Genomic DNA, 25,305 nt, shown 5'->3' on the forward strand with positions numbered 1-25,305 from the left:
GTCCTTTGATAGTGTTTCACTTTCATGTGTTTTCGGTGGTTGAAAACGTGAGCTGGTGAGCAGGAACGGACTATCCTGGAGGGGAAAAAACACTTAATTATTGGATTAAAAAGTAAATAAAGTAGTATTGTTGTAATAGCTCAATTATATTCAGGAATCAAAAAACCTAACTGCAGGCGCACTGCTGTGGAAATCAGAGGCTGAACAAATGCTGTTGTACACTGTTGTCAAACCACCAAAGTAGCTGGGAACGTCCATGCCATGTCCACACAAAGCAATCCCTGTTCCACTCTGCGGTTCTCTCACCTCCACTCCCCTGCATTTTTAGCATTTTTATCCTCAGCGCCTTTACACTCGACTTGCCGCGCTGAATTGAGGGACCAATTAGGAGCAGCAGAATGTTCACAACGCCAATCAGAGCATTGCGAGGACGTTATCAGGTGCGTGTCTCATTTGCGTGGGGGCGCGAGCACCGTTCCGATTGGTGGTTTTTGGGGGAGATTAGCGTCGTCTGCTGGAGCGCTGATAGACGAGCCTCTGTTTCTCTGCAACAGTTGGAAAGTGTTGGCTTTTGCTGTTTGGAACTGAATGGCTAAGTGATTTATGTCCGGTGGAACAGCACGGAGACAGAGTGATGGGTGACAGCCTGCCGAGATAGATGACTTTATGTTGGGTGACGCATAACAGACACGATCACGCTGAGGGGTTTCTCCTTTTAAGAACTTTTCCAAACAATAGAGGCCTTAAAAATTAGTGCAACTTTATGTAGAGCCACTTCCCAGGTTAAGATAAATGCTCGCACTCAGCTCCCAAAACATCTGAACTGATCCCAATGACTGATCATCTGGTTCTACATCCACGATAAAGTTGTTAGAGTCTCTTGTCTTGACCTCCGAAGACAATCCTCTTACCAGCCACATGCTGAAATCTGCAACTGTGTTACTTTCTAGTTTGATAAGAGAGATTAATAGCTCTGACTGTGCTTAGCATGCTAACTATTTTTGTTCTCTTTTTTTCCTGTCTCTCTGCAGCACCACCAAAGTTTTTAAGAACCCCCAATGACCAAACAGGCGTGCAAGGAGGGGTGGCATCCTTCATCTGCCAAGCTACCGGAGATCCACGGCCGAAGATCGTGTGGAACAAGAAGGGGAAGAAAGTCAGCAACCAGAGATTTGAGGTATTAGGTCTATTGTTCTGATGTAAAATGCTCGACAAAATTGGAATGCTTCAAGCACTGCTTCTGGCTCCGCTCGCACATAATCCATCGCGCCAAAGCCCCGCTCGCCTGCTTTTACGCCCTGACTTGCCACCACGCATTAGCAGGCTCTAATAACCACGCTGGCCAGGCTTTTGAACATGCTTGAGTTTTAATGAGCGAGTATACAAAAGATCTGGGGACAGATTTGTAATTCAATAAAAGACAAGAAAAGAGCAATTGGATAGAAGAGAAAACAACTTGTGGTGTGACCCAGATACCTACATTAGCATCATGCCACATTTGCCAGCTTATGCAAAGTGAAAGGGGAAGCGGCGCCTTCACTTCGAAATATCCTTTTGCTTTGTGGCATCTTTATCTAAATGCATGTCCTCCCCTCCTTATTTTGGCTGCAGCTTTGATTTCTGGTCAGCTTTAATCTGCACTCGGGCTCAATACCCATGAGAAATAACACATCATTGCAGAACACTGATAAGATTTCTATTAATTTCTGTGTCAGTCCTCGGGACGATCATGGTGCCACTTTTTTCTCCTCCCCACCCCACCCTCTGCTCTAGATGCCATATTTGCTTGCTTCTGCACAGCAGCGATGGCTTAACAGAGCATGGAGACCTCTCGACGCCTCTTCTTCGCGTCTCATAACGACAGAAATCTAATCTTATCAGAGTTCATCGCGTTTGCATCGCACGTCGTGCTGAATGCTAACACGCTCGTTTCCATTCCCTCATCGCCTCACAGGGCTTGCTCATCCCACACCCGCTCAATCATGTGCTGCCGCCTCATCTTCTAACAAACATTTCCTTTTAGTCATCTTCCTTTCTAATTCACATTTGACTAAGAAAGGAGGCTGTGTTTTTTTTAACCATCACCTGCTCTCAGCTTGAATGCTAACACCGCTGCACCGCTTGGGCCAATGAAATGTTGAAGTGAATTGTTAACTAACACGTGCATAGAGATATTGTGAAGTTTTACAATGTTCGTAGGCCGCTGTGCGCGCGTGTGCGTGTGTGTGTGTGTGCGCGTGTGGAGCGTGCGAGCGTGTGAAATTGAGGCCTATCTTTATTGCAATCTACCTCAATTCTTAAAAGAGATTGAGTTATGACACAGGGCTTTCTAAAATCAGTGAGTATACGACATGTAGCATGCAAAAAAATAGCTGAATAAGCTCCAACAAACACCTGTTTGTGCGCATTTTTATGTGTCGTTCGTCCAAAACAGTCGGTCCTGTCTATTTGTACCACTACCTCACCTCATGGTACAACTGTCCGTAATCGTTTATCAAGCCACTTTTAACTGTTTGTGCTTGTTTCTGTCCCATTGACACAATCCAGTGTGATGCATTATTGTAAGGATAGAAAGTTAACTTTAAGAGTGGGACACATTCGGATTTTAAATTCACTTTACAGCCCTATATGTCACCAAAAAAGCCATATTGCATTCCCCATTCTTAAAGTTAGTCAGCTGCTTTGATTCTTTTTATAAATTAATGCACAAAGTTTAAATATATACCAACACGTCTGAACACAATAGATCTAACACACCCCTGCCACAAAAAAACAGCTAAAAACATACTTATAAATGCCTTTATATTATTACCTGTAAATGTATAAGCACAACTGAACACAACGTCACTAGGCTTCAATGTAAGGTAGGCACTAGCTTTGGTTTCTGTCATAGGAAGCACATTGTGTCACCATCAGTGTCGTTAGCCTCAACAGTCCTGTTGTTGTTTTGTCTGCCGAAGGTCCCTCCCCCATTGTGAACCAAAAAATCTCCTTTAACATATCCTGTCTCTCGCACCTGCAGGTGATAGAGTTCGACGACGGCTCTGGTTCAGTGCTAAGAATTCAGCCATTGCGCACGCCCCGAGACGAAGCCATATACGAATGCGTCGCCTCCAACAGTGTTGGAGAGATGAGCGCTACCACCAGACTCACTGTTTTACGTGGTAGGTCCTTCTCTGCAAAAAAACACTAACATTGCACCTTTCTCTCCCAGCTAACTCAGGTAAGCATGCATTTACTTGTTTCCTGTCTGTCCTGTCCTCTTGTCTTTGTTTTCTCACTCTCACACCCAATTAGAGACCCTGGTTACACTCACGTTGTGCATTCTAACTTGATAAGATTTAGTCCATTAGCCGTTTAGCCCAGTAAGTTTCCGTTTCTAAGTGACTTAAGTCATTTGCATACAGATTCCTGACACAATAATTAAGATGCCAGTTAAATTATGCAAATAGCATCCACTCCTAGCCCGCGGCGGTTTAATGGAAAAGCTCAGCAATAATTTTCAAATCAGTCATTTTTCATCTCTGCACTTCAGCTTTGATATCCGTTTGACCGGGTGGAAAATAAAGCAGTGTATTCCCATGTGATAAGCCGGCTTGTATTGTTTGTTGTCGTGTTCCCTATGCCAGTATCTTTCAGTGACCGGTGGTTGTTAATAGCCGGCGCTCCTCTACACAAACACAAGTGAAGCAAACGAGGCGGGAAAGGTCAGCCGCTTTGTTTACTTCCACTAAAGCTTTGAGAATAAAAGTCAGCCGACAAATATCAAGTTGGTTGACAGCGCCTCTTTTATAATAAGCACTGAGCAAAAATTTTATCTTGATTACACAAAACATCCCATTCAAAGGGAAATACGTGGTGTCCCTGAGCTCAAAAGGCTGCGTAATATCTCTCTAAAACACGAGTTGTTTGGCGGTGAATGGAGAAAATGGCTTTAGAAAAGAGCCTTGGGCAAGCCTGAATGAGGTGTGCTCCATTATGTGCCACAATTACACAACATGGCAAATGAGTTCCTATTGAGAGGGGTGCTTCCATCCTATAGAAAAAAAAAAGAAAAAGCTGGCTCTGCGAGTCTCTGAAGCCCCCGCCTCCCCTGCTTCTTATCTCACCAATGAGCCAACAAAAGGTCCTTTGCAGTGTCTCCAGGGGCCGATTGAAAGAGAAAGGTGGCACGTTCACATGCAGCTCTCTGCTGTTTACTCTGGAGCACAAAGTGTGTGCGCTGCGCGCGCGTGTGTGTGTGCTCTCATATACAATATTGTGCATATTTCCTGTTCACTCCTGCTCTGTCTCTATCTCTGTTTTCTCCCCTTCACACACACACACACAAATAGATAGCCGAGGGACGGGTATAGAAGCAGCTCTTCCCGGCTCCGCGGCCTAGCATTAGCATGTTTATTACCATTTCCATTTTGCTCTTCCGCCCGCTCTCCTTTCCCATCAATGTATTGAAGGTGAGTAGAGGCCTATCGCGGATCAACAAAACGGGAAAGAGCTTTTTCTTTCTCGGCTTTGGTGCAAATAAAAAGGTGCGCCCCCCTGTCCTCGAAGTCCCTGGAGACATAGGAAGCAAAAATATTGGCACTGTAAAGGATTAAGGTAATAATCTGCATGTTTTGTTTTTTTTTATATCAGGAGATGTTTACTTGCTAAAACATAAGAAAGCAAATCAAAGAACTGAGGAGTCATTTTGAGCAGCCATTGCCCGGCCGACAGAGGAAAGAAAGCACGATCAGAATCAAGCAGAAACAAAAGGAAGCTGGCCACAGACAAAGAAATGAAGGATTATTACAATAAGATTCTGCCTTTTCAAGTTGTACACATCTAAAATACAGCCATACCTATTTATTCTCTGAATAAAAGACCAAACATATGGCCCACTTTGCCTCTCAGGGAGCTGGGAGTCAGCTGACGCACTGCATTGTGAGGGGAGAGTACTATACGAGCACGAGGTAAAACAAGGTTAGCTCAAGGGTGCTTTATGTATTATTTAGGAGACCAAAAAGCTTCCTCCTACCACAACTACATCACACAGTACAATAAATACAGCGCTAGTAGTTTTCATCATTCCACATGACATAAACTGCCGCTTGAAAAATGCAGCCGCACATTTTTTTTACGTCCGCTCTGACTCCAAAAATGATTTCTCTCCTCCTTTGGGTCTTTGCAGTGGAGGAGAACTTGCGTGTGAAGCAGGATTGCAGGAGTAAATAAATAAGCAAACAAAGATAAGTGATACTACACAAGGCCTAATACATATAAAGTGACTGTTCGTTTAGTTCATTTGGGCTCCAATGGTCTGTGGAAGTGATTGCAAAGCATCTGTTGTGGGGAGCTCGCCACAGGGGGCGATGCCTAATTCCATGAAGGAAAAGCGCATTGTTGTAATTGCTGTGCTATAAGGACAGGGGGATGCGAGGTGACAAATTCAAAGTACTAGGGGGGTATTAGTATTCGGATGGGCCGCCAACTTGATGGGAAGCGCCATTAGTAATGAACTTCCAGGCTTAGAGAAGCCATTTGCATGAAAGGCGAACCCTGAGACGTAATGATGTCCCGAGTCCAATCTGCTCGGCCATGGCGCGAGGTGCGGGTTTCTCCTTCCTTTTCTGCGCCCTCCGTTTCGATTAAATATGAGATGACCCGACTCATATGCGACTCGTGTCTTTGAATTAAGGTCGTCTTGATTTGCTTTGTAATTGAGAATGACAGGAGGGGATTGAGAAAGGGAGAAACAGCAGATTTTGGGTGTCAAAGCGGGAATATGAGTGAAATTTAATCGAATATTCTTCAGCGAGACGTTGGCGTGGAAACGCGCACTCGTGGGGAGACTCGTTTTAAGCAAACAAAAGATATACAGCAGCCAAAGCGCCTCACAGGGTCCAGTCTCTGTGCTCGCAGCAGTTCCAGCAGAATGATGTGTGGATTTGAGTGCCGCAGTTCATGATTCAGGCATGATTAAGGATTTATATTGCATCCTCATACTCCCATTATGCTGTCAACAGCCATTTCCTGTACCCCCACACACAAGCGTGCAAACTTATGCAGCTGTGCACAACTTGACAGCGGGAGCGGAAAATGGGAAGCCGCTCTCCTGTGACGGAAAAACAGAATGCATCATTTCCATTTGTATGGAATGGTGCAACGGCGGAGTCAAAGGCGTGTAGCCGAGACGGATCTTTCCACATACAATGAAAGGGGCTGCAACATGATCAGTGATTATTCATAGACAATGCAGGCACTCGGCTCTGGCATTGTTGGGAGAAAAATCGTCTCGACACTAAATAAAACGCACCAAAAGCGGCTCTGATTCATATTCTAAGTTAACTGATGCTGGTCAACATTAAATGTGTTGACCTGCTAAAATTCTGAGTGACTGACAAGAATGAGTTCCTTTACGCTCATTCCGAACAACCATTTGTCCTCTGCGCACCAGTTTTTCAATGCATAATGCCTCTATTCTAACAAAGTACAGAGAGAGACGAACAAAAGCTGGTCTGCATGCTCAAATTGCTTAGCAAGACAAATGCTGCGTCAGCGGTCTCGGACTGCCGGAGCAAGGGATGCAGTGGGGATGAAGCAAGTGACCGTTGTAAAATTACTGTGCTTGTGATCAGTGGCTTGAGAAGAGAGAGGGGAGAGTAGGAGGGGGGGGGGGGGGAGTGAGTAGCAGCTACCGTACAATTCTCTGGTTTGCTGGCGGGAGCTCTATAGATGGCGAGACCCGGGCCGCCGCATGGAACAGTCAATTTTGTTGGAAAAATATGGTCTTCCTCCAAAGAAATTGGGCAGGGGAAACATGCTGACTCACTGTCGGAGTTTAAGTCTGTCACTTAATATGAAAGAAAGTATTTGGAACTATTTTCCCTCTCACTAGGTTCTTCTATTTTAAAAGATACAAGTGTTTAATCAGGTTTTCCGTGTAAAAAAGTTTTTACCCCCATCTGACCTGAAGACGCTGGGAGAGTGTGCAGGCTACGTCGCAATTAGCTTCATGTCCATTAGACGTTTCATAAAATATCCATCGGCAGCTACGGCTTGGGATTTGGCCAAGACTGATTTTAATGCCACAAAAATGGAGCACAAGGGAGTTATTCATGATTGTAATTAAAAAGATGGACTGTCCTTACAGATATTGATCTAGTCTCTAGAAGAAATAAAAAAACAACGCCCACACCCCTTTATATCTTACTGTATGGCTTATCGTGGGACCCTGTATAGTATGCAGGATGATTTAAGACAAAACCACTGCCAAAAAGATGGATGTTAGACTTTATGGTCTGCATAGTGTGTGAGGAAACATCTGCTAGAGCCACAAAGGTGCACTGAACATGATTGATAACACTGCACATGTATTTGTTTAAATAAAAGTAAACACAGCCGCCTGAATTAATACTTATTGATTGGGACAAATGAGGAATGTTGCTTTGTTTCTCCTCCAGTTGCTTCCCCCCTTTGTACATGCTTAGGTTGTTGCAAGTACATCCTTTAAAAGTATGATCAGAAATGTTGTTCAGTTTGCTTTGCTTCATGAAATTATGCCTAAATGTGTGCACATTTTTACGGAGGAATACTCCGTTGGCTCGACTCGGCAGGACTCAAGGTCAGAAAACGAGCAAGCGTGTAAGTGTGAGCCAGGTAGTCGAGGGGTGCTAATGTTAGTAGCTTTGATCCTAGCTGCATTCAAGAGTCATTTTCTACCAGATTAATTGGCCACTGCAGGGTCATCCTTAATGCGTCTAATGATCTTGAGAAAGTTTTCAAGCTGCGCAAGGCTTGCGCGGTAATTACAACCAAACAACTTTGGAGTGATGTGGTGAGAATTGATTTTGGGTGTAATTAGTCGTATATATTTTTACAGTCAGTGCAGCAAAGACAAGTGCAGTGAGTAATTAGATAATGCCACCCACTTCCTGCTGTCACACCCATCGTCTTCCACATGGGGAGAATGCCTGTTTGAGTTTGAGCAGCCTGATATAACCCTCGTTTTCCATTAGGGGTCCGCTCTGCAGGACGTTAGCAAGCATGACTAATCTCCCAGACTCCCTTCTCCTGTAGCAAGCTTTTAGCTGTATCAATAATTGAAACAGCTGGTGCTACGTTTTCCCTTTCTCAGGAGGAAGTGAACTTGTATGAAGTCGTTTTCCTCAGACGGTTATACCGCAAGTCTACTCGAGCACTCGTCTGGGTCCGATGATACTATGTTCTAATGGAAGAGTCCTGACCCAGAAAGTGACCCATGAAGGGATCCGGTACGATCATGCAGAAAACAGCAACAGTGATTAAAGTTCAGAGGACATTGTGGGAGCATTCGGACACCTGAGAGTATATACATCTCCACATACGCAGATGACACACCACTTGACAATCGAGCCAAGGAATTCGTAACGCCTGTTGGATCAAACCGACCCGCCCGCTTGGGAATGTATAGTACATGAAGGTTAATGAAGCAACTCCGTGTCTCACAGTTTTGCCGTCTGTCTTTTCACCCGCCTGGTAGGAAGACTCACCTGGTCGCTGATTCTCTCTGGAGTCCCTGCTGGCTCCAGCTTCTGGTCTTTATCGGCCTTCCCTGAAAAGACAAAACAAGCAACATAAATAGTTCAGTTTGGTTTTATGATTAATGTTGACTGACAGACATATTCTCTATTAAACTCTGAAACATCAAGCAGCATACAGCCATCCCAAGTGGGCGGTAAGAGGGTAAATATACAATGAATAAGCCTGAAACATAAAAAGAGAACAGATGTCTGGCAGTATATGCTTCAAAGTGACAGGAGTGTCGGTGAGAATGGAGGCGTCTCTGAGGAGAAGGTACTGTGCGGTTGTTTATATATTCCCTGCCACTTCCTCTTTATTTATGAATGCTTAATGCACTCAAGAGGATCAAATGAGGGTTGATGGACTGTTAAGAAAAAAGCTAAAAAAAGAAGAGAGGCTTCCTAAGGTGCATATCATGGAGCTGATAGAGAATGAGTGTCATCTATTTTAGCTTTGTGTTTGGCAAATAGCTCAAAGCTTTGTCAAATAGTCTGCCTTCTTTTGAATATTACTTATAATAACGGGAAAAATGCTGATGGCAGATAAGATGACAAGAGCAGAAGTTCTTTTTTTCCTTTCCCAAACTCTAAATAAATGGGGCACTGTTTTCTGAAGTAAATGGAATCATTGCTCAAGGTAACAACCAGCAAATGGAATATGCAAAGTGAAATCCTGAAGAGGGCGGGAAGGGGACAGAAGGCGAGGAAGGCGGGAGACAGACAAAGACAGATCGAGCTACTTTTAAAGTCTCGGGCGAGCAGCGACTGCATCGAGGCAGAAGAAGTCAGTGAGTAAGGCAAACGCAAAAGACAATGGAAGTGTGGAAGGAAAAAAAGATGTGATTGTAGGTAGAGGAGGTCTTGAAATCTTTCTGTCTGCTTCTCCACCTTCCCCCTAGGTGATCTTTACTCAGAACAGTACATCTGGCTCAGCTGACGTGTAGTCTGTAAAGCAAGAAGGGGGGTGGGCATCTGAGCGTAAATGGAGCTTTGTGCCTGGCTTCCTGCCTGCCTCGCTGCTTGCCCAGCCAGGCCTGTAGAGAAAGGCCCCCTCTCCGCCCTTCCTGCTTCATCTCTCCTTTTCATCTCCCTCTTTACCCATCCATTTTAGCACTACCCCTAAGGGGCATCCGACACTAACGCTCACTCTCTGCTGCTTTCATTCTCTTTCCTCCCACTCCCCTCGCTTATGTTGTAAATGGAGGAATATCACAGCTAATCCGTCATGTTTATGAATGACACGGGGCCTAGGGAGAATTGGGGCGCCTAGCCAGAAGTGGCGTACATCTCTGTTGCGTGCCCTCTGCTTGGCTGATCCAATCTGCCCCAGCAGCAATGGCCATAAAAAGGGTCTGTGGGGGATTGCAGGCTTGGGGGAACATTAGGCGGGGTCATTTAAAACCATAACTTTGGCCATTTCTGGTGGATCTTGATGCCCCGCCAATTTCTATCAAAATCTACCCAAATTCCAACCAAAGCCAACAACTGCTTCTCGATGGAGCTCCCCAAACTCCCAATACAGACTTGGGAAGATTGGCTCAGCAATGGCCTTTAAAAATGTGTTAAGGGGGATGACAGGCTTGGACGAACATTAGGTGTTGTTATTTAAGGCAAAATACTAGTCATTTCTGGCATGGATCCTGATTTGCTACCAAGTTCTTTCAAATTCTACCCAAAGCCAACAACTGCTTCTCTATGGAATTCCGAATACAAACTGGGGCAGCTTGGCACAGCAATGGCCATTCAAAATTATTTTGGGGATTGGCAGGATTGGGGAAACATTAGGTGGGGTCAATTAAAAGCATAACTCCAACCATATCTGGCATGGATCCTGATTCCCTACCGATTTCTTTCAAATTCTACCAAATTCTACCCAAAGCCAACAACTGCTTCCCTATGGAATTCCCTGAACTCCCAATACAAACTGGGGCAGCTTGGCACAGCAATGGCCATTCAAAATTATTTTGGGGATGGCAGGATTGGGGAAACATTAGGTGGGGTCAATTAAAAGCATAACTCCAACCTTTTCTGGCATGGATGCTGATGCCCCAACAATTTCTACCAAATAATATCCAAATACCAACCAACTGTCAAGCTTCAGACACTTTCAATATAATCCTAAAGGGAATTGTGGACACTCTAAAACTCCAATAGCACCAAATGGTTGACAAGAATATTGCTACTGCCTTTGCAACACATGTAAATTGGAAATGTGCATTATGTCTTAAATAGTGTTTGAAAGGAAACATGTCATGAAAAGATATACCATGGCACCAGTATGTCGGCTTAGAGTTTTAAAACTACTTCTCCAATGTCATTCAGAATGAGTTACGGCTTGAATTGTTCATCTGTGAAGGTTTTTCTCGGGGAAAAAAGGCTTGATGATTAATAGATTGACTCCACAATGGTTTCCTCATAATCTCAGGCATTAGGCGAGGGGGTTTTAATGACAAATAAGCAGCATTCAATTAATTATACAATCTCAAAGGGGATTTATGGAAGAAACAATCAGTGCAGGGCAAAGGGGGAGAGGATGCTATTTTTCACCGAGACAGAGTGCCATGAACCTCAGGTTAAGGGAGCTTTCTGCGCCTTCACCTTCTTCCTCCTATATTTTGTTCCAACGTTCATCATCACAGGAGATTTAAGCCACACACTGGGTAGTATTTCACAATCCATTCCTATTTGGCTCCAAGGGTAAAATAAAATTTTAGTGGACACTCAATGGTCTCTCATTGTCTGCCCTCGGGTTTTAGCAATTTTCTTAAAGAGACTGTATTTGTTCAGCAAATTACTGAACTACCTTTTAGCGGTACCGGGCTTGTGAGACTTAATGCCACTTTATGTTGGAGAGGGACTGCTCCTCTTATAACTCTATTACAGAAAATTGGAATTAGCCGTTTGAGCCAACTGCGGCACCTTCTAAGTAATATTCATTAGCGTGTTCTGTACCTGTAGAATCAACTAATGAACTCAACCAATGTTCTAGTTTTCTGAAAGCCTGTGTGTGGGAAGTTGTCATTTGAATTTAACAGGTAAATTACTGAACATGACAACCATTCTTCTTATTTTTCACCTAAAATCACCCACCCTCGTACGTATGAAAAGGTTTAGAAATTCCTGACTTTTCTTGTGAAATAGGGCCGTGACACACACAAGAAGAGAGAGACCACCGACAGAATCCTCTTACCAAGTTACCCACTCCATTATTATGAAGAAAGAAGCACATATTTCTATTCGAAGTGGAGATAAATGGGTCACGGACTTTCATAGAAAACATGAACTCTTCAGCACTCTGCTTTATACAACAGGATTAGTTCTGACCTGCAAGTCCCGCACAGACGCATTTGTAAACCTAAACTGAAAAGCAGTCATGCCTTGCCACTTAACATTTTCTCATCAGCTCGTCTAGGGCTGTGGAACATAAAGCTGTGGCCCCGGGGCATTAAATTGGGACGTGCTCTCACATTTGAGCTTCGATGGAGTCTTTTCCAGTCCGGGCAATCATTAAAAAAAACCATCAATCCTGATGCATGCCATGTTTTAAAACAATTTAAAGGTTTACTCGGAGTTCAGTAGTCTGTGAACCCTTAAAAAAACAACCCAGGAAGGTGAATTTCCGAACTGTCTCGCACACACACCTATGTGCGCCTTATTAGAGGGAAGTGCTGAGCATTTTCTTTTCCATTATTGGATTAGTTAAGCAATACCTACCTTGTGCAGGTGCCAGGAGGCTTATTTGGGAAATCTGGCTCAAAGGAAGCTCTAGGGAAAAAGCTAATCTTATTTAGACTGGACAACATATGTGCCAAACAGCAGTGGGATGTATCAATGAGATAAATACAGGCTTTGGATTCTCTGAGGGCACTCAGACATCTCAATCCACCATTCCTGCCGTTTTAGCTCGGCGATGGTGCACATGGGCTTTTATACCCTGCATACTTGTCTGACTTGTTGCTTTCTAAGTTAATGGCTATACCTGCCATTACTACTGTTTTCCAGTGAAGGACATTGACTGCTGCAGGCAGTGGCTCAGAGCGGTACAGAATCCGAAATACGCCGAGAATATACCGGTGGTCTACCGGGTCTGCAGTCTACATTTCAAACCTGACGATTTTAAACGAGACATGACATCGGAGGCGGGCGTCCTAGATTGAGGAAGTGTAGTTTAGCAAGCACCCTGGTCTCCGCCAGATGATGCGTTTTATGTCGTCTGACGGAGGTTTTCCATGGCCATAGGCGGTGATCCCGTGGGTGTTTTGGGGCCCGAGCATCCCCGGAGATTGCCGAGCACTCACCAGCGCCAAACTCTACCAAGGTTTCCCACACATACTTGGACCCCAAAGCACCCACGGGATCGGCGCCTATGGTCGTAGTACAGGCTATTTGGTGAGCCATTTCCGGCCTCCGCGATCGATTAACTTGTGGCACTAGGCAGTCTCCCCTCGCTCTAGCCCCTCCCCACATGTTCGTTCTGATATTCCCGGGAGGTGGGGGCACCCACTGGCAGAAACGTAAATAAGCGCCTATGTCCAAGGCCGATTGGCGAAGCGGATAGCATCCTCCAAAGGCACAGAGCATATTGCATTTTTTTCCTACCATATTGGCATTAGCTCCCCATGATAGCATGATAGGACTGAGGTTGAAAATTGGCGAACTGGCCATTTTATGTGAAGGGCCATGGCTATTACTATTTCAATGTTCAATGTATGTGATATTAATTACTGAAGTGTCTTGTGTGAGATTTCCAAGGAAATAGGGAAACAAGAGATACAAGCTACAGAAAAAGTAGTCCGAAATATCAATGTGGTTAGGTTAAACCACTGCAATGGTTTATTGGCAGAATGATGGATGTAGTGTTGAGAAAAGCAACTTTGTCAGAGTCCAAGTTTCAGGTGGTTTAACCAAGCTGCAGGTCGCTGATAAAGCAAAGGGTGGGCTCAGATTTAGAACCTGACAATCATTCAGTGCTAGACTGTAAAAGTGCACCTTTTTTTTTACAGTGTACCTTGTAAGTGGAGCGAGGAAATCAACAACGATGTGGGTGAAAGTGGTGAAACATTGCAGAGAGGCAGAAAAGGAAAAATAGAACAGATGCCGTCATAGAATTGGCACAAAATGGAATTGCTGTCTGCCTTTGTTAATCAAGAGCTCTTACGTTTGGTTGAGTAATTTTGTTTGTGTGAAAACAAAAGCATAATTAACAGTTCCCTCTGCCATGCCAAAGGGAAAAAAAAATAATTGAATACGTCAGCTGAACGGGAGCCGAACGGAACATTTTGTTGAAGAGGATTCAGGTCGTCTCTGAACGGAGGCTCGCAACATTTTTTTTTTTTTTTACAGATCTGTAAGCAAATTATAATGGACAATGTTTCCCTGTTAATGCGTTCTAAATGAACAACCAACAAAGACCCAATATCTGCTTTGAGAGACCTCCGGTTGTATATCCTTTTTATCTTCTCTATGCTGTTATTGCTACTGCAATCTTTCAACCTTTACCTTGAATACGGGTACATTGGAATCTTTACTGCTTAATTCCATTTCACTAGTTTATAAAATACCAACTTCTAATTTAATCTAGGTCAGCTAATGCGCTCGTAAGCCATGAAACAAGCCAATTCCAAATGACGTCCTTGTGAGCAGCAAGAGTGCTGTATGATTAACATGATTAGCACCCTAACCCTGCTAAATTCTGCTATCTTCCCTCTTTCTTCTTTTGGATTTTTGAGCGTGGAAAGAGCTTTAATCAGTGTCCCTCAACTTTAAATTATATGCTTTAGTGTAGCGCGGGGAAAAAAATGGCTTTGGCTCAGGCTGCTGAGAAAAATAAGCAGTGCTGTCACACTCCATGGGTAATGTTTTGTGGCTCATCTTTTTGTGTTGGCTGAAAATCTTATCTGGGGAGGGGTAGTGAGGATCAGATTGATTCCTAAAAACTGGGCAAGAATAATCTTAAGACCAGAGGGAAAAGGAGTGTAAAATGTAAGAGTGTCATACTTGAAGAAATCTGCCCCGAATTCCCACAGTTCCATAATCCTGCATCTTTTTCCGAGGCAGGATTCCCAAACAACAATGCGTCTTGACACGCGCTATTCTCCACCACGCTGCCACGGCAAGTGACCTGTGACAGCCTCTTTGAGGAGATTGTATCCACTCAAATACGTTCAACAAATATATCTTATTATGGCCGGCAGGGATTTTCCCTGAAGAATAACCTCAATGGCGGGGTGAAAAGTCTTGTTCCGCTTGAGGAGAAAAGGGTCGGACCGAATCCAATCCTTGTGCGGCAACCAAGGAACAAAAGCCAGAATGTGACCGGAAAGGTTTATGTTTTCGATGAATCACTCGGAGAGTTGTTTTGCTACAAAGGATTATTTTCTTCTCAAATTCCTTGGTTAATTTAGGAGCCAAAAATGATTTCACTGACATAAAACAGCAACCACCTTTACTTAATGAGACTTCAGATCAGATTTACACCCAATTTCTGGAACATTTCGCTGCTTTTGTGTCACTACTCCATAAAGAATGCCATTAAATTGGTCGTATTTGACATTATAGCCTGCTATGTAAATGTCAATTACTGCTACAGATAAAATGTCAAACCTACTTCAATTAAATCTGTAAACCTACAAGCTAAAGAGCATACATTATAAGCAGACAACACCATCTCATTGTGTAATTGCTTTGTTTAACGCCTCTGCTCTACATGTAGTCTATCATTCCCCTCATAAAAAGACCCCTGTATGCAAAGGTAGGTATAATGTAGGTACACAGGAAAGAGAAACATGCTTTTAATTTGGTTCTGGAGCCTCACAGCTGTCGACATTTGGCCTTAGTTTAGCTGTCTGGTTCTAATGAATTCCAATCCATCGATGTAACCGCATTAGTCCTGGGTTAACCCTGTAAACCTCCTCAGACTGCATCCACACGAGCACCTTGGTGACGGAATAACCGAGCAAACATGTAAACAGCGCCACATCATGTTTGAACGGTACCTTTATCTGCTTAGAAGACTCTATTAGGCTAATTAAATTAGAGCCTAAACAAGGCGGATATTACTAAGTTTGTCACTCAAGCCATTACGCCACAGCAGGTGAGAAGTTGACTGTAAACAGAGGGGGGGGAGTGTGTGTGTACTGGTAGCAGTCTGAAGACAAATTGTGTTGAATTTATGCTGCACTCAAGCTACATTTTGGAAAGTGAAATGGCCGATGTTGTCATACAAGGCAAATGTGATTCCACTCGCTCGTATTTTGTACGAGTGATCAATAGATATAATCTGCTAATGGGTCGAGTTTATGTCCAGTGGCCTTATGTCTTCAGCAAAAATCTGCTCACTGAGGTACTTTTGGAGCCAATGTCCTTTTTATACTCCTCCCATACTTGGCAGCGCGCGCTCACACGGCCTGATAGCCTGGCAGTGGCTAATGTGTGCAAATTGTCATTGGGAGTCTTTTTATATCAAGCACCAGTGCTCAGCACTTCTCCAGAAGGTGACTTCAGCATTTCTCTGCCTTCCATCTCATTTAGTGTGTAGATCCATTGTTGAATATACAGTATGGGGTCTGTAAAGCAGAAACTGCCCTTGTCTTAGGCCGTCCTTGAGATTGCAGTTCTCAGCGAGGTAGATTAAGGAAGCAGGGGGAATCTGTAAAACCCCCTTTTTCACTTAATTTCACCTTCTTTTGGCTTTGACTTTCATTTTTTGTACAGGTTAGCTTGGCACTATATGTCTTATATACACCTTTCCCACCTAAATCTAGCGTGTTGACGCAGGTTTTTCAGACCCGGGAAGACCCACTTATAGATGTCGATTGTCTCTTTTCCCGTTGTTAGTGGAGTATACTCCCGTCTGTCTCTTTTCTGCTGCATCACCGCCTGACGTCACAAACGCGCCCGAAACATGGTGAAGATGTTACGGTGGTTAGGTCTTTATTGTATCTATGACTCATTCAGTCTGTGTATCAAACTCGGCGCAGACAAATTCGGAACGATGTTGGAGCGCTGCTGGGACAGAGACGGGCAGAATATGTAGCGGAGATGACAAGGAGTCGCAGAAGTTACTGACGGAGCATAGCATCGTGCTGGAAAGGGGGGCGGAGGTTAGCGTGTCAACACATGTTTTGTGTTCTCATCAATGCCAATCGGAGCCGGGGCGATAATAACCTGGGTCTGAACGCCGATTGTAGCCTTTCCCATTAAGCTAAAAAGCCGGGTGTTAGCAGGTGTTAGCGGGTTTTTTGACCAATGAGAAAGCGGCTACAGTCTGCTAAGCCCACCACACACATTAAAAAAACAAATGCACCAAACTTTCTCCAATTCCCACTCCATCAGGATGCAGCTCAGAGCTCCTGAAGTGGTAATGAATTAGCCTCTAGCTAATAATTTATGTAGCCACAAGTCGAAAAACAACCTCTCGACTGTTAGAGGAAGTGCACATGGGGGAAACCGCTAACTTATTGTCCCCTTGTTGATTAATTATTTCATTCCTTACTTTTAACACCTTGTCAATAACCCAACTCTTGCAAAGACATACAACAAACTTGACGTGGCGCAAATTAAATAAGGATTAATCTGATTTCCTGTTGCTCTCTTGGCTTTGGAAGGCAAATGCTGCAGCAGCTTTGTTGACACGAGTTGTTAATCACAGCGCAAGCTAGCAAGTGTGTTCAATTTCTCCTCCTTCATTTGTTATCACAATTGCAATTCTTCTAGTGTTGCAAGGAACTTGAGAACATCAAGGTACATCTGTTTGGTAATCTCGTGTCTGAATCTCAAGTTCAATGCGGGAAAACTTTTTTTCTAGATGCCTCACAGTTGATGTCATGACTTTGTGGCTCTTTCACTTGAGCACGAGTGCACAAAGCAGCTGTAAAATACATTTCTGGGCTAAGCAAGAATGCATTCAACAGGCCAGAAACCTTTGTAACAGATCATTAATTTTAAATGCACTGCCTGGAGTCGTATCAGATGCCTGCAATAGAGTTACGGGCGAGCATCATGTAACACTTGCATTCTATAAGAGACGGACGATGGGGTTGGGAAAGTGCCCTTTTTACTCAGCTTCCATTTTTAATGATGATTGCGGGATCCTTACTTTGAAAAGCGACCATGCTGGCTATTTATAATTTAAAATAAACATCCTATTCTTTTCTCCTTAAAGCTAAATAACTATGATCATGCATACTGCAGCTTAAGAACGCTTCTGTCTTCTTACAGAACAGCTAAATTATGATCTCTTGAGCACTTTGTTTTAGAATACATCGCAATTTCACAGGAGTCGCCTTTTTAGTTCGCATGGATTGTCGCATCCAATTACAATATTCAACACGCACCCATGCTCCGAGGCTCGCTTCCGGCTATTGTGTTTGATCAGGTATACTTTTGACTCACTGTAGAATCGACTAATTGTGTGTTCGACCTTGAAAGGGCTGAAGGGAGCTCGGACAGGAGCTACCATGTACAATTAATTCCTTTCCCCCTCCTCCCCGTCTCTCTCCATTTGAATGAGCACCTTTGAAAGTCAAGTTGCGCACGTTAGACTTTACTTAATTCCTGATGGTTGTTAGCATGATGCTTTTGTTAGGACCAAACGCTTTTGCTGTTTTTAGTGCGTGGCCTTCATTTAAGTCATTATTTTGGAATATCTGAACACTTTTGAAATGAGTTGATTATAAATGCAAAAAAAGAGACACATAATACTTGAATGATCACACGATTAAACCTTTGATCACCTGCCCTTTTTATTTTTACTGTGCTAATATGGCAAATCAGAAACATCTACATAAAGATCTTCATTGTACACAATACACCAACCATAACCATGCAACCGCAATGTCTGTCCTCCAGTTTAACTTTCCCAACTTTAACTATGATGTTAACTACTGTTAAGTGTCCCTGTGTGACTGCAGTGAATTTTCCAACTGGTTATTGGTTTAATGAGCTGCACAATTTTGTGCAAACAACAAGCAAACACAGTGCCAGACACCCACAAACTTTTAACAAGGGTAAGGCTGGAGCATCTCTCATTACCTTAATGGATACTGAAAGGCATAAAGATAACATATATATGGCACACACTGTCAAGGGCTGCAGTGATAAACCATATAAGGATGCATAGGCCAAGATTTCATACATAACTAATGGTGCACAACTGCCAAGAATATGACCAGTGTTGGAAGTATGCATTATATAGGATTTGAATTCATTAACGCCATTTAAAAAGGGAATACTGCAGGGTGATTTAAAAAAAAACCCGCAACAAATAATACCTCTCCATCACTGTCAAAACACATGTCAGTTCAGGCAGGGACACAGAGTTGCAACTGGAAAGTTTTGCAGTTCAGTCTGAAGTCACTCATTTGTAATACAGCCTCTTTCTGAGAAGATTTATCCATCGAGGTGGCTTCTCATGCCAGATACCCAAAAGCATTGTTGGAAGGCGGCCATGATTGTCGTTTGGCTGTGCGCAGGCTATGGCATCTCAAAGCTGTTTCCAGACTGATGTCTCCTCATGAAAATTTAATGAAGAAAGTGTTTCCAAAAAGGTGCCGTTTACGAGAGCAGCGGAAGACACTAATTAGCCATATCACAGCGGGGAAAGGAAAAACTTAAGGTGCACATAAACCTCATTGGCATTCAGAATAAGCAGGTCTTGTTTTGCAGATTAACACTTCGCTAACATCGCGGAGAGGCAGACGTTTTGCATATGCGGATCTCGTGGTGTTTGGAATATTTTGCTCTCACACTGCTTCGAGCCAAAAATACTTCCTGTTCAGAGCGGCGAGCTTCAGAAAAGCTGCTCTAGGCTTTGATTTTCTTTAATTTGTTAAAAGAAAGTGTTTGGGGCAAAGGGGAAAGTGAGTTATCTTCTATAACATCTCAAATAGCAGCAATATGTAGCCCGCAGTTCAGTCGGTAAGTTGAGACAAGGCAGGAACAAGACACAGCAAAGGCACCTGTCATCATCCAAGAACTTCAAAGACCCAACTCACATAGATACATGTGTAGCTATCATTATTTCCTTTCACTTGCTAGAGGATAGCGATATTTATGTGCTGTTTAAATAGCAAAATGGGGATTGAACACATCCTTAATGCACTTTAGACCATGTGCTATTGATTGTTTGAAAAGGGCCCATAATGTGTTTGAGTTTTAGAGGTGCTGTAAGGTGGATTTTACTACATTTGGACTGAGCCAGGCAAGCCGTTGTATGTATGTCTTTGATACCTAATGCTAAGCTAAGCTAATAAACTCGCTTCACTTTTATCTAACATATCCGTATGACGTATCTATCTTCTCGTCTAACTCTCAGCAAGAAAGAGAATGCGTTTATATTCCAAAATACCAAACTGCTTCTTTAATTACTTGAAGAGGCTTAACTTTGCTGTTGTCCATTTTCACGTTTTGTTCATGTTGTGTCCTTGTCAGTATCAAAAATGGGCAGGGAAACTGTATTTACACGTCATGGCTCTAGAAGTATATTGTCACTTTTCTGACTGAGTAGAATATTGGAGTGAAAACATTTATTTTGCTCTTTTTACGTGTCTTTGAAACTACACTCTCCTTGACATGTGACTAAAATCTCTCAACCGTTTCCTTGATCTGTCACTCATTCTGTTGCTCTGTAGTTTCATGACTATAATTTCTCCCTACTTCCTCTGCCCAGGCTTTGAGAAGGAACAGAGACCTTCTGAAACTGACCCCTTCTACAATGTCTCATGTATTTCTAGAGGACCAGCTGCCCCCTGGTTTCCCCACCATAGACATGGGCCCACAGTTGAAAGTGGTGGAGCGAACGCGCACTGCCACCATGCTCTGTGCCGCCAGTGGCAACCCCGACCCTGACATCTCCTGGTTCAAAGACTTCCTCCCCGTCAACACCACCAACAACAATGGCCGCATTAAACAGCTCAGATCAGGTAGGTTTCCTCTGCTGAAAACTTAATTACAAAACAGGGAGTCTTCTTTTCTTGTTACCCTCTATCTGATCTGCTCCCCTGTTCTGTTCTTTCATCCTCTTCTTCCTCCCATAATTTAACTTCTCATTTGGCTTTTCATTTTGTAGGTAATGGCATTGTCTCTACTATTTCCTGTCCTCTACTCTCTGTATGCCCCGGTGTGTGTTGTATGTGTGCCCCCTCCCCTCCTTTTTGTCTTCCAGTGTTGTCTTGGGCTGTTGGGATTGTTTCCCTTCTGTGTTTGCTGGCTTCTGCCCTAACTTCTGCCCTCATTGCTCACTGCTGTGACTTTTTACGATGAATTCTTTTGCTGTTTTGCGTTGATTTCCTTTCCACTGCATTGGTGCAGTATTTTTTTTGTTTTCTTATTTAATCCATTCTCTTCATTTCTTGTGTCTTTTTTTTAACAATTAATATTCAACATTCGGCTTCATTCAGAAACTGCTAAGGAGTGCACATAATTTTAAAATAGGAAAATATGCTAATTAACAATCATTAATTGAAATTCGACTTTCAAAAGAGGGATCTTTAAACGTCCTCTGAATAAATATTTGCCTTTTTATATCAAGAATTTTGCTCAAGTTAAAGAAATACATCTAATTCTCTACAATGAGCCACAGTAGTGCGTAAAGCTCCATAAGGCTTCTCCCCTTACCCCTAATTCTTTGAATTTACAGCCCCTGCTTTTAATGTGTAAATGCTAGCTTTGTTTTTATTTGCCTGTGACACACCCTAATATAACCATTCGCCTGGATATCCCAAGTTTGATTTCAATATCAGTCGAGATTATTATATATCTAAAAATGTTCCAAAAGTCATAGCTTGCCGCTTTATTTGCTAGCTGACGGCAACACATTAGCACAACTACCTGTAAAGTCTTGTATGTTTGACCACCTGTCTTCACAGATTTCACAGCTGTCCTTTGTTAACTCGTCTTGTTAACCTTACTTGTTTTCAACAGAACTGTGTAGAATTAACCCGTATTTCTAATGTGCGACTTTGATTCACGTAGAGTTATTAAAGCATTAACGAAACCTTGTTAACTAAACTTCCATAAAGAATATAATCGTATTCTTATGCTGTCTTTCTTCTTCTCTATATTTTTAAATCTACAGAATCCTTTGGTAAGTGCTTAGCTCTAAAGCACACATCACCCCCCACTAATTTTTCATGTTTCCAACAACTATTAAAATGCATGGCATGCATTTTACTAACAGATAGCTTAGTGTCAGGGATACTAGAGGCACACACACTCCCTCACCGTAAGGTGTAACAGTGTCCTACCACTGCCAGCTTTAGCATCACCTTTACTTTAAGATTACAATCACCAAACGTTAGCTTGTCATATACTGACCTGGATCTCCTCACATGTTACTCACTCACTGACCCACCACTTACTCACTTATTGTAACACCAGCACATTAGGAATTTTCAAGGAGTTTTAGGGAGGTGGCCAGCTCATGTCAGGCGAAGGGATCTCAGGTTTTTTTTTTAAATATGTCTGCTCTTAATCTCATACACAAAGTCCTTCAAGTCTTTCCCTTCAGTAGATGCTCTTCAGCAGCCATCCAAAAATGGCACCTCCCCGTGGTACACCAATGTACAAGTTCTTCTCTCTGACTCCATGATTTTTCTATGATGAATCCTGTCTTTCTCTGCCAATAGAGTACAGAAAAGTTCTCTCTATCTCTCTCTATCTCTCCTTTCTCTTTCCTCTAGTACCTTTATTTACGTACCCTGTTAAATCTAATTTGATTCTTCTTCCAAAGCCCCCAGCCTCTATCTACTCGTACTAATGCTTCTTCTTTCTAATCTTATTTGCATTCATATTATCCACCCAGGTGGTACACCAATAAGAGGTAAGAGTGCTGAACTGACGTTCACAGAATGAAAATAATACAAATTCATTCTTGCTGTCAACCCATCCATTCACTTGAATCACCTCCATTTTTGTCCTGTTTACCAAGACCAAATCCCATTACGTTCATACGGACCTTCCTTCTTATTTGTCCTGTTTCGTTGACTAAATTTGTATTCCATCTTTTTGTCTATGCTTTATTTCCTCCTTTGTATTCTGGTTTCAAGAGCCTGTTTAGCTCAGTTGTGATATGCTTGCCCTGGCTCAAATAAGCATATCCAATGACAATTATTTTTTTAAACTATATTTTTTCCGTTCACTTTTGTTTTCTTTTTTGACCATAGCGAATCATGTGTCCCTCTTTTTGTCCAACTAAAACAACCAAGCATTTTTCCCCCTTAGCTGTTCTTGTTCAGCACTAAAAATATGCACAGATGCTGTGGAATCACGCAGGCATGCTGAAGACAACATCCTCTGCTTTTTTCTCCCAAAGAATTCTTTCTATCTTTGCAAACTATTTTTTTCCATTTCTTCTATTTGCTTTCCTCTCCTGTACCTCTACAAAAAAGCCCAAACAACCACTTTTTTGATAAAGTTTCTCCGGTGCTTTTTTTCTCTTTCACCTATTTTTCTTACTTTTCTTGGGTTTGGAGACTATTTTACTTTTTGACTTTTTTTCTTCAGGGTTTGGGGAAGGCAAACAGTAGAGTCTGGCGAGGACCTGATTGGCTCATTTTTGCACCGTGTGACGTGAAGCTGGAGAGTTGTTGATGCATAAAAAAAGCCATTTTTCCCTTGGTCATGTGACACCACACTGCTGATCCCATTGGTGGATTTTTATGGGTGTCTTTTGTAGCTTTCACAAGCTAAAGCAGTGGTTGGTTACTTTCTTGTCGGCTAAAGCCGATATTTTGAATTTTGTCTTCTAATACAAATGCATTTTATTTTTCAGCTAAGGGTTGTCAGAAGGTTGTAAGTTGTGCCGACATACATTTCTTGCCAAGATTTGCATGTCAAACACTTTTGTTACAGAGGGTTATATGTTGCTTTTACCTTACTTAGGACTCTAATTAACATTTTTCCGCATATATGAGCAGCATTTTTCAATTTTTTCTATGGGCTGCATTTTTTGATAGCGACTTCGCCCTAAAAGAAGTCCCAAATTACTCTGCTAGGTGATTGTTACACTTGATCTGTGATTGAATATGCTAAAATTCATACCGAAATTTCTTTCTTTCAATTGTCCTCCCTTGTTATGCTGCTTTCTTATACTGTAAACCTCTTTTGTTTGATCCATGTTTCCCTGAAGCAGTATCACTCATCCCCATATTGACCAGTCCAGTGACATGTTGTATATTGAAGGGCTTGCCCCTATTCTTAAAGTGAACTCTTTTTTTTTTACATTGGCGCTATGATGAGTGTCTTTTTAGACCCTATAGAGTAAAGTAATCATGATTTTTCTCTAACAAAGCCGCCAACAAGGTAAAGTTATAATAGGAAGAAGATTTAGTTGTTTTTCTTTTAGTTTTATTTGGTTGACAAAATGTTACTTTCTGTTCCCTTGTTGCTACGTTAGGCCTGTTAAGAGGAACAATATATTTCTATTGCAATGCCTTTCATGATTACAAACAAGGATAACACAGTCTCCACTTTAATGATGGGTGACCAACCTTAAATAAGCATTAAGAATGATAGATACAAGAATAATGCAGCTTTACTCAAACTGTCCAACTACTGAGGCCTCTAAATGGACAAAGACAAACTAGAACCGAAGCCGGTTGACGTCCACTGAGGTCAAAATGTTGAGGTTTGATTGTGAACTTGAGAACAACCTCATTTTAACCAAGCACACTCCGCTACCCCGTTTTCTTCTACCCAACCAGGAGCCCTCCAGATAGAGCAGAGCGAAGAGTCCGACCAGGGGAAGTATGAATGTGTGGCGACCAACAACGATGGAACCCGCTACTCCGCCCCCGCTAACCTATACGTCAGAGGTAGGAAACACGTGCTAACAACGGCAGCATGCTTTAATCAAACATTATAATAACTTTCTCTTTAAAATTCATGAGGGATCTTTAAATCAGCCAGTACAGTCTGGGGCCTAGACCTGTTAGGCCATTGTAAGTATGGTTTGTTTTTTGCACTTTACTTACCTGCACTGATTTGAACCTGCAGTAGTAGTCGCTCTGTCATATGTCTCTAGTCCTTCCTGTTGATTATCCTGAGCCTAACACCAACAAATGGTCTGCTTGCTGTTTTTATCTACTAATGACCTTTCAACCCTGACTGTTGGAGGTAGTAAAGGGTGGACGACCCTCGTCCGTCAGTCCCGACTCTTTCCCCAGCACAGAACAGATCCTTTTTGACCTTTTTTTCTCCCATTTAATAGACATTGGAAGGACGGCTTTGATCTCAACACTTCTGTAAAGACAGATCTTAGATAATAAAAATACTATTATTGGCTTTTTTAGATACCAAAAACATACCCTACACACAATCAACATATTATCACCCAATTTAGTCAACGTTTCCGTGTCTCCAGCAGGGAATTCGCTGACAAAGTAGTCCGAAAATGGCTGCCAGACCTTATAGAAGCCTTGAACGGATCCCCTTGTTGAATATTTCAGCTTCTCAAGCTTTAAACGGCCCATCACATCCCCAACCCAGCGCCTGTGTGTCAGAGGAGTAGCTAATTTCCAATTAAAGACGCAAGGGCTATGGCTTCTGACTGGTGCCGCGACCCCGCCAGGGACCACACCAAAGATGGCAGTTACATTGTTAGGGCTGATTTCCTTCAGAAAATGGTACCAACTTTGGGCATGACCAGAACATCTGACGGAGGGTGGTTGGAGCCCAGAGCAGGTTGGATCTACCTCAGGATATATCCTGGCAAGCTTGCTCCTCGAGAGATGGCGCCTATGAAACACTTTCAATTGAAGCAAGCCAT

General features: G+C 42.7%; 1 protein-coding gene across 5 annotated transcripts in view; it reads left to right on the plus strand.

Annotated features, from left to right (window-relative positions):
- LOC138600380 (receptor-type tyrosine-protein phosphatase delta-like) overlaps window positions 1-25,305 on the plus strand; it is a 382,688-nt gene that overhangs the window by 307,145 nt on the left and 50,238 nt on the right. For 4 of the 5 annotated variants that reach the window (XM_069671768.1, XM_069671773.1, XM_069671769.1 and 1 more), the window contains exons 11-15: window positions 1,032-1,177; window positions 3,023-3,164; window positions 20,273-20,461; window positions 22,342-22,359; window positions 24,242-24,352. In XM_069671768.1, coding sequence (XP_069527869.1) covers window positions 1,032-1,177; window positions 3,023-3,164; window positions 20,273-20,461; window positions 22,342-22,359; window positions 24,242-24,352 — 606 coding nt within the window. The remainder of the gene's footprint in view (window positions 1-1,031; window positions 1,178-3,022; window positions 3,165-20,272; window positions 20,462-22,341; window positions 22,360-24,241; window positions 24,353-25,305) is intronic. The other variant, XM_069671772.1, reaches the window with a different exon arrangement.

Source organism: Semicossyphus pulcher, unplaced genomic scaffold (genome assembly GCF_022749685.1).
Source record: "Semicossyphus pulcher isolate SPU_LCO1_2020_fin unplaced genomic scaffold, fSemPul1.0.p SCAF_21, whole genome shotgun sequence".
Lineage (NCBI taxonomy): Eukaryota > Metazoa > Chordata > Actinopteri > Labriformes > Labridae > Semicossyphus > Semicossyphus pulcher.